Consider the following 10,436-nt stretch of genomic DNA (forward strand, 5'->3'; position numbering starts at 1 on the left):
AGAATTACGTAGCCCCTTCAAGTTCTGAAAGGTAAGGAATGAGTCATCATTGTCGCGGAGAGCCACTGTAGGTATTCTATCCCTTAAATGTGGACACGATTGATGATCCAAATCTACCTTTGAAATCTGAGATTTTTTATTTGTACACAACACGTGCAGATTGTTAAGGAGAGGCATGAATCATCCTTGTCATTGATCTATAAATAACCCCTACGCGACAATTGAGCATCGCAATCCACATAGTCCCCAAAATGGTATCCCATGGCTTCCAGATGACATGCCATTCTAGCCCTTCTCATCCTTAGCCTACTCTCTGTGAATGTGGTATGCTGTAGAGGGGGTCCCGATGCTTCACCCTCCGGGAGTCACCGGAGAGGTGATGATGACTCTTTGTCTCCCCGTTCATCCAATGGCCCAACCGGGTCTCCTCGCCTGAAATGCAAAGACCGATCTCCACGTTCTGCACCACCTCCGCATTTGAGACGTCTCGAGCCAAACTAAAAGGGATGGGTTAGCGCACATTCCGAGGCCTTGATGCAACTTGCCTTGTGCATTATCATCTGTCACAGACTTTGCGCATTGTGTTCTACCAGTATTTCCCCGTACTGAATGTTGGGTGTGAGAGAGTGTCGCCCGAACTGTTGTGTTGTGGTCAGCTTCGCCTTTATGTTTTATGAGATCATCTCTCTCTCTCTCTCTCGCTCTCTCTCTCTCTCACGCTTCTGGTCTTACTCTCTCTCTCATTCACTCTCCATCCCTCGCTCCCTATTTCCATTACTCCCGTTCTCATTCTTTTCCACTCATTTTCTTTCCCTCTATCCTTCTCTCTACTTCCTTCTCTCTCCCTCCCTCTCACCTTCTCTTCCGATCTCCCTCACCTCCTCTCTCTATCTCGTTCTCCCCCCCTCTCTCCCGCTCTCCATTTCTATCACCCTCTCTCCCGATCTCCCTCTCCACCTCTCTATCTTGCTCTCTCTCTCTGTCTCACCCTCTCTCGCTCTCCCCCTCCTCTCCTTCTCACTCTATCACCCTGCTCTTCCTCTCCTCCTGTCTCTCTATCTCTCAAGTCCCTCTCTCCCACTGAAGGAGGTGTTTCTCCTCCATCCTTTGCAACCAATGGAGCACCATGAACGGATGTCTTTAATACATCATTTAATCATGCATCAACAGGTGCTTTGCAAGAAGTTAGTTTATGGGCAGTTGTTTTTATTTTAACAGTTGTGTTTCTGCCTATAAAGGCCGGGATGTATTGTGTTTTTATCATCTCTCCCAAATCAATTCAAGTGTTGTTTTTGTTCTCTCTATTCCTCCTTCTCTTTGAGTGTTCTTGAATGAGTGTGTATAAGTGTTCTTCGAACACATTTTCCACTACAAGGGGGGAGTTTATCTCAATAAGTGGTATCAGAGCCTTGAGATCCTACTGTTCATCCTCAGAGTGCTATGCCAAAGAAGAGAGACTCTTCATAAGTGCAAGAGGAGCCTCCATCAATGTCTATGCAAGATGAAGGGGTGAAGATTGGTCTTCCATTGGGCACCTTAATGCTGAACGACCAGAACTACCATCATTGGGCAATGAGGATGGAGGTACATCTCAATTCACATGGTCTTTTGGGCGTGGTTGAATGGACTGAAGAAAATAGAAGAAATGACAGACAAGCACTATCCTTGATTCTAAATTCTGTCCTAGAGTCTCAAGGGAGATATCTTGACAACAAGAAAAGTGAAAAGGAGAATTGGGACACTCTTTGAGTGCTCCATGTCGGTGTGGATCATGTGGTGGAGTAAAAAAGTCATGCTTTGAGGAGGGAGTTTGAGATTCTCTCCATGAAGAAGGGTGAGAAAGTAAGTGACTATGCTTCACGGTTTGTGGGCATTATCACCAAGCTTCGAGATTTGGGTGACGTTCTTGAAGACAGAGAGGCAGTGTCTAAGCTTCTCACGTCAGTTCCTAAAAAGTACGAGGCCCTAATTCTTCCACAAGAGCAATTCTGTGATTTGAAGAACATGAAGATAGCTGAAGCTATTGGGCATCTCAAGGTGCATGAGATGTGGCTTCTTGAGAGGAATGTAATGGAAGAAGAGCAAGCTCTCCTCTCTAGGGCCTTCAATCAAGCCAAGAGGGGCCAAGGGAGAGGACAAGGAAAAGGGAACAAAGGGAGAGGCCGAGGGAAGACTACTATAAGAGACAATGAAGATGGAGAAAGGAAGCCTTTCGACAAAACAAAAAACAAAGCTATAATTGTCAAAAGTTTGGGCATTTTACACATGAATGCAAGCTTCCAAATAAGAGGAGATCTAGAGCAGAGGAGAAAGCAAATGTGGCTGAGGAGGAAGAGGAATCCTCTTTGATGATGATGCTATCTGATGAGTGTGGTGAATCACTGCTCCTAGGAGTGAATCGAGCTACTATAGAAGATTTATGGTATCTTGATACTGGTGTCAACAGCCATATGTGTGGGAAGAAATCTTATTTTCATACTATGAATGAAGATTTGAAGGGGTTTGTAAGATTTGGAGATGGCTCTTCAATCAAGTATGAAGGGGAAGATGATGTTCTTGTAAATTCCAAGAATGGCGACCTCATGAGGTTTGTCAATGTTCTTTTCATACCAAATTTGAAGACTAACCTCTCAAGCCTTGGAAAGCTTGATGATCAAGGGTGTGAGACCAACTTGAAAAATGGATATCTTACAGTCCATGACAAGAAAGGGAAACAGCTTACGAAGACTCACAAGACTAGTGGCAACATGTACATGATGAAGCTGGATGTAAGCGCTGCAATGTCTTCATTTAGGAGAAGACGACGAGGAATGGCTGTGGCATAAGGGGCTCTGTCATAAGAATTTCAGGACTCTAAAGAGGATGGTCAAAAGTAATTTAGTGGAAGGGATGCCTAATATTACTAAAGTTGACCAAGTTTGCAGAAATTGTGTGGCGGGGAAGCAAACTAGAGCCAAGTTACCCTCATCGGCTGAATTTCGAGCTTCAAGACCATTGGAATTGGTGTATGCTGATATTTGTGGCCCTATCACACCATCAACATTAGGTGGCGGAAGGTATTTCCTACTTATTGTTGATAAATTTTCTAGATTGATGTGGGTGACTATCCTCAAGAACAAGTCGCAGTCATTGGAAGCTTTTAAAAAATACAAGTCTCTAGCTAATAGTGAGTTTCAAGACAAGATCAAGTGCCTAAGAACAGATATAGAAGGAGAATTTACGTCTGATGAGTTCTCAAATTGGTGTGAGAAAAGTGAAATCCTCAGGCAATTAACAGCCCCGTATACTCCTCGACAATATGGAGAGGTGGAGAGGAAGAATAGGACCATTATGGGTCTTGTGAGGAGTATGCTCAAGGAGAAGAACTTTCCTATGGAATAATGGGGTGAGGCTGTTAACACTTGTGTGTATGTGTTAAACAGATCATCTACAAAGAGCTTCCAAAGGGAGACACCCTATTTCAACTGGAGTGGAAGAAAGTGCAAGATTGACCATCTTAGGGTATTCGGCTAAATTGTGCATAAAAAGTCCAATAAAATACAAAGCAAACTTGAAGATAGAAGCCAAGAGATGATCTTTGTGGGGTATAGAGAGGCACTAAACCTTATCGGTGCCTTGATCCGACCACCAACAAAGTTCACTTGAGCTGCGATGTGATATTTGAAGACCGGCGGTCATGGGAGTTTGAGAAACTCCAAACCAGCAATGGTTTGTCCATTAACAGTCTTATAATTTCAGGTTTAAGTGGTGCACTGATAACATGCATCTTTAGTGCCTTATATTATTATATTTATGCGTATTTATGCATTAAATTACTCATATTTGCATGTTATCAAGCTTAAAATGATTAAATCTATTTTTAGAACAAATTTCTGAAATTTTTCTATATTTTAGGATTTTTCTAATAGAATAGTCTAAAAGAATATAATTTTTGAGAAAGAATATGATTTTTATGGAATTTTTGGATATTAAATTTGGAAAGATATGATTTTTCTGATGCAAAAAATATATTTATACGTATTTTTTGGGCTTTTATTTGATTTAATATGAAATTTTAAGTATTTTGGTTTTTTTTATGGCATAGTGTGACGTGGCGTGCGGATGCGCCGCCACATCAGCATTGAGAAAGAGATTTTTTCTTTGTTTTTTGTCCTTTTGACATGTCCATGTGGCACGGAATATGAAAAGTCGCGGAATACCAAAAGCCACGGAATACGAAAAGCCATGGAATATGAAAAGCCACGGAGTACAAAAAGGCATGGAATATGAAAAGCCACGGAATACGAAAAGCCACAGAATACCAAGTGCTTTGACTTCTTAACAGGCACAAACTGATGACATTGATGAAGAGAGAGAAGAAATTAAAGGCTAGGATTGCTTCAACTTCCAACGGCCATAACTTTTCATCTTCCCCTCCTCTTTCTCTCCATACCCTCTAATCTATAAATAGAGGCCTGGATCATTGTAAAAACCATCTTGAACTTACTTCCCACTTTTGTGGGCTGATTGAAAGAGAGTGAGTTTTGAGATCCATCAAGAGTGTTCTTGGTGTCTTGGGTGTGTGGAAGAGACAAAAGAGAAGAGGGGGAGCTTACCGGCACTCGCAAATCGCCGTGATCCTTGCGGAACGTAAGGATCTAAGGTAAGTGTCTTCGCCTTACGTTGTTTCTCTCCCAACATCATCGTTATCATAGTTATAGTTTTTTTTTTATCAACGTTTCATTTATCACTTCACTCACTTACGTCCCCACTCTCTCATCTCTCCATCCTTGCCATCGTACCATTCCATATCCAACCACTATCCTCGTTCATACCATAGTTCATTATCGTGTCCGTCACAATCACTTACTCTTTTATTTAAGTTAAATTAACATATAAATTAAGTACTTCTTAATCGATATCACTCGCTCATATCCTTGAATTGTGTTTTTGTCGATCGCTCATTGATCATCACTAGTTTAAGAAAGTAATTCCTTAATCATCGTTCCCTGTGGAGGAGATCCGTACTCATCACTAACTACGTATTTTCAAGTACGGTCAAATATATTTTATTGAATAATCTCAATCACCAACGACGAATTTTAACCCTAAAATTGAGATTATCATGCACCTGAGGAAGAAGATGTTGAAGATCAAGGAGGGGCAAATTTTGATGAAGAAAGTGCTCAATTTGATTCAAGTGAAGAAAGTAGACAGATTTCATCAAATGGAGACGAAGTGAGAAGGTATAGATCAGTGGAATCAATCTACGAAGCTACTAAACCAGTTAGAGTAGAGGGATATCTTCTCTCTTCTGAGGATCCCTCTTCATATGCTGAAGCATCCAAGGATCAAGTTGGAGAGAAGCCATGAAGGAAGAGATGAGTTCTGTTGAGAAGAATAACACTTGGAGTTTGATGAAGGCTCCAAAGAATTGTAACCCCATAGGTGTGGAATGGGTCTACAAACTCAAGAAGAATCATGTGGGTGAAGTGGTGAACCACAAAGCAAGGTTGGTGGTGAAGGGTTACAGCCAAAGATTTGGAATTGACTGTGATGAGGTATTTACTCCCGTTGCTCGTTTTGAATTAATTCGAATATTTATTGCATTGGCAGCTCAAAGTAGTTGGAAGCTACATCATCTTGATGTGAAATCAGCATTCTTGAATGGTGAAATTGAGGAGGAGATCTATGTCCATCAACCAGAAGGTTTTGTGGTTGTGGAAAAAGAAGATCATGTATTGAAGTAGAAGCCTGATAACACCATAAATTTTATCTTTATTTCATGCTATTAGCACAATTTTATGCATTTAAAGAGCTTAAAATGGGATTTTTCTCATATATTTACATATTTTTAATGTTTCCAAGTGATTTTTTATTTACCCCTAGTTTTATGTTAATTGTATGAATTTTCTGGGATTTGTTAAAGCTTGAAATAATTATTTTTAAATGAAAATCACAGGTTTAAATTTTAATAGTGATGTTAATTAATGTGGGGACGAATAACTGAATTTTGTAGAATTTTCTGGAATTGTATTTGAAGTTTTGGGAATTTATTCGAGGAAGAAATGAACTTGTAACTAGGAAAATGATATATTTATATGGAAAATATGAGTATTTAAGCAATTTCAAAACTAAAAGGGGTTTTTCATAAATTTTGTTGCAATTATGCCCTTAAAACAGCTCTTGGTCGGGGCTGTAAGCAGTTAAAATAGTTACAAGGTTTTGTTGCAATTAATCAGCAAATTTTTAATGGGTTTTATGAGAAAAAGGAGGATAGAGAAAGCGAAGAGGATATATACACATATTTTTTGAGCGGCGTCTGTTTGCATGCCATCGTTTTATCAGGGACTTCATTGCAAAAATCCAGGCCAGTCTCTCTCCCGGAGGTTAGCTCACCTTACGTGATGTGCAGGCAAAGCACGTGCACAGGAGGTGATGTGTCATCATTAAAATGGTTTAAGTTATGAAGCGCGTACAGGTATGTGCAAATCGCCTCGTATCATGTTGTTTTATTATTTTTTCTTTATTTTTAATTCCAGGACCAAGGGTATGTGACTCTCAGATATTTAACCCGAAAAATGGATTCAAATTGCGCCACCCAATCCGCATTCGACACATCATGGCATGTGGAAGAATTTAGTTAATATGTAAATGGATTTAAATCCAATGGCTAAAATGGGTTTAAATTCATTTATTCATAACTTTTGATTCTGAAGTCTAATTGAGATGATTTTTTATGGGTTTTCTTGTCTTCACCTCCTTTTTCAATCTGTACAGTTAGATCTTTGGATCATGCCTAAAATGATAGATAAAAATTAATTACTAAATGGGGGTAAAATGGTAATTTTCACCATTTAACCTAAGTATAAAAGCTGAATTTTGAGAGGAGGAGCTCATTCTCGACGATGCTCAATCACAGCTACAAGACAGAGAGGAGCTCCAGCTTGGATCAACTTGTTTGGTATTTTTTCCTTCTTTGTATTTGAACTTTTGGTGTATTTTGCATGTTGTTAGTTGAACTTCTTAATCGTTCTTCTTGATCCTTGTTTGAACTTCTAAATTGCCTGGCTTGAGCGGCATGTACAAGCCCTGACTAGGATTAAGAGGAGAAATTGAAAGATTTACCTAGTTATTCCAAGTCCATATCAAGAACACTATTAAAAAAACTTATAAAAAAGGGTTAACTTTCTAGGAGATTAGGTTTCAATAGAATAGTTATTTCTGCATTATCAAACTTACAGAACCGACCAAAACCAATCAAAATTTTCTTCTTAATCTTTCTAATAAAATTCATTGATCCTTTCAATTGGATCAATTAATTCAACTTAGAGCCCCTTATTTCTTCTACTCCTCTCATCTCTTCTACCTCCCTCTCTAACCTCCTTGTCTAATTTGGTTGATTTAATCTTCATTGAAGATTAAATTAACTCTAATTAGGGTTGAATTATCAAGAAAATCATCAGATTGTGGTGGCGACGACGTCAACACACCAACATCGGACGCGCCACCTACGTCATCCGACACGCCGGGCATGCAAACTCATAATCAACATCAACTAGATAACCGCCGGACTTCAGACGTGCCACCACCGCCTCCCGAGACATCCCGCATCATGACACATCGCCAACAACAAATCCAGAACTGCCCTTTGTTGTGACACAATTACACGTCGCCCACGCTTAATTTTTATGTCATTTCTCGTATTTTCTCATTCCTCCAAGGCCTATATGAAGGCCAATGTTGTAAGAAACACTTGGCAAAGTTATATTCAAGAATTGAGTTTTTTCTCTTCTTGGAGGACTTGCCCTAACCCATCCATCTTCTCTGGATCACCGTTGTCGCCGTTGATGCCGCCACATGCCGTCGCCCGCCGTCCTCTCCTTCTTCTCTCTACCAATTCGCCATGCACCCGCGCCCTAGCGCCAAGCCATCCATCGCCTAGGCTCAAGGCCGCCCAGCGCCCACACGCCAAGCCACACCACGCCCTAGTGCCAGGGCCGACCGCGCGGGCTGCCAACCCAACCACCCCCGCAGGCGCCCTCGCCGCCCGCGTAGGCTGCCCACCCGGCCACCCACGCTAGCAGCGCCCGTGCAGGCCACCACCAGCCACCTACGCTTGGCCCCCCGCACACGCGCCCTTGCCACACGCGCAGGCAGCCAACCGGCTGCCCACGCTAGCGGCGCCGGCGCAGGCTGCCGACGGCCGCCCCCGCAGGCGCCCACACCGCCCTCAGAGGCAGCCAGCCGACCGCCCGTGCTATCAGCGTCCACGTAGGCAGCTACTAGCCGCCCGTGCCTAGGCAGCCCCCGCAGGCCGCCAACCCGGCCTCCCGCGTAGGCGCCCACCCCATCTATCTACGCCCACATTTCGTTAGCCATGCCCGAGCATCCTAGCTACCGAGCGACCAGACTTAGTTTGGATATCCCTTTGCCAGGGCCGCTCAACGCCGCGAACATCACGCCGTATCATCCAAGCAGGGCCACACAACGGCCATATCGCCGAGCCTAATTATGACTAGAATCTCCCCCAGCCTCAACACGCACTCCGGTGCCAAGGTACGCCTGAACGCTTTGGTGTTGTGTGTTCTTCATCCAATATTCCTTGAGAATTCGTCCACTACCGTCGGATTTGCTTTGAACTTCTTAGAATTTCAACGATTAGTGGATTAGGTCTTTCGTGAGTTTTCCCGCTAACGCAAATTTGAAGTATTGGATTTGGTGCTTAGGCATCGTCGCAGTGGTTGAAGACAGTACTCCCGCCCTTGACGAGAAAAGGGGCTGCACCACCATTATTTCATCGGACTTAAGTTTACAAAACTGATCATGTGGATTTGTGGTCTAGTTTATCCCTCCCATTCTAAAACCAATCCGTCCCAGCACCTGTCATCATCCCTCCCATCTCATAAGTCGTTTGCATCCATCATCTAGCTGTCCTGCATCAGATTGAATACCTTACTAGCTTCCCTTTGACGATACCTTTATTTATCTCTATACATCTTAAGTTAAGGGTTTATAATTTTTATTGTATAAGCTGAAACTGACAACGACAAGGGATTAAAGTTGGTAAAATTGACCCCTATTTTTTGCTTATCAAAGCCCTTTATGGACTCAAGCAAGCACCTAGAGCTTGGAATGCTGAGTTGAATGATACTTTGAAGAATATCGGATTCAACAGAAGCAAGAATGATCAATGAGTATATTTTTTTGTGCATTGCAAACACTCTGAATTGTTTGTAGGTGTTTATGTTGATGATCTAATCATTACAGACGGTAATAAAAAAAAATTGAAGAGTTCAAGGAGAAGATGATGAGTACATTCGAGATGACTGACCTTGGTTTACTGAGTTCTTACTTGGGCATTAAAGTGATTCGAGGTACTTGTGATATTATGATGAGTCAAAGACTTTATGCAAATCATATACTAAAAAATTTCCGTATGGCCGAGTGCAATCCATCTAAGACTCCCATGGAGTCGTCTCTCAAGTTGACAAGTGGAGGGGGAGCTAAGGTTGATGCCACTATTTATCGAAGGTTGATTGGGAGTCTACGATATTTACTTCATACTAGACCTGAATCTAACTTTTTTCAGTAAGTGTTTTGAGCATATATATATGTCAAGACCTACATCTGAACATTGGGCAGCAGCCAAGAGAGTGTTGAGGTACTTCAAAGGTATCATGAATTACGGTCTTATTTACCAAGGAGGGAAGAAGGAGTTGAATATCATTGGCAATAGTGATAGCGATTTTTCTGGAGATGTGGAAGACAGGAGGAGTACTTCAGGAGAAATAGTTTTTCTTGGAGGAATACCTATTACTTGGAATTGTTTGAAGCAGAAGATAGTGGCATTATCTTCATGTGAAGCCAAGTATGTATCACTTACTTCAGCAGCATGTCAAGGTGTGTGGATAGCAAGGATGGTGGAGGAGCTAATGGGGTTCAAGTGCAAGCCTATTAAAATCAAGGTTGACAATCAATCAGCCATCATGCTATGCAAGAACACGTACAAAGCATATTGACACTCGCCATCATTTCATCAGGAGTTGTGTTGAAGATGGAAGCATGGAAATGGAGTATGTGAAGACGGAGGATCAGCTTGCTGATATTTTGACTAAGCCATTGGGAAGAATCAAATTTCAATATTTGTGTGGTAAGATTGGAATGATTTAAGTGGTAGATGTAGTTACTAACAAGGAGGAGATTGAAGGAGGTGTTTCTCCTCCATCCTTTGCAACCGATGGAGCACCATGAAAGGATGTCTTCAACACATCATTCAATCATGCACTAACAGGTGCTCTGTAGGAAGTTAGTTTATGGGCACTTGTTTTTATTTTAACAGTTGTGTTTGTGCATATAAAGGCCAGGATGTAATGTGTTTTTATCATCTCTCCCAAATCAATTCAAGGCATTGTTTTTGTTCTCTCATTCCTCCTTCTCTTTGAGTGTTCTTGGGT

At 41.7% G+C, this 10,436-nt stretch overlaps 1 protein-coding gene across 1 annotated transcript; it reads left to right on the plus strand.

The window, feature by feature from the left end:
* Positions 1–1,824: 1,824 nt before the first annotated feature.
* LOC144710912 (uncharacterized) lies at positions 1,825–3,491 on the plus strand. Its single transcript, XM_078584754.1, has 3 exons — positions 1,825–2,067; positions 2,277–2,768; positions 3,423–3,491. Exons 1-3 carry the CDS (start codon positions 1,825–1,827, stop codon positions 3,489–3,491), a joined length of 804 nt encoding a protein of 267 aa, XP_078440880.1.
* The last annotated feature ends 6,945 nt before the right edge of the window (positions 3,492–10,436 follow it).

The sequence above is a fragment of the Wolffia australiana genome, chromosome 13 (assembly GCF_029677425.1).
Source record: "Wolffia australiana isolate 7733 chromosome 13, ASM2967742v1".
Classification (NCBI taxonomy): Eukaryota; Viridiplantae; Streptophyta; class Magnoliopsida; order Alismatales; family Araceae; genus Wolffia; species Wolffia australiana.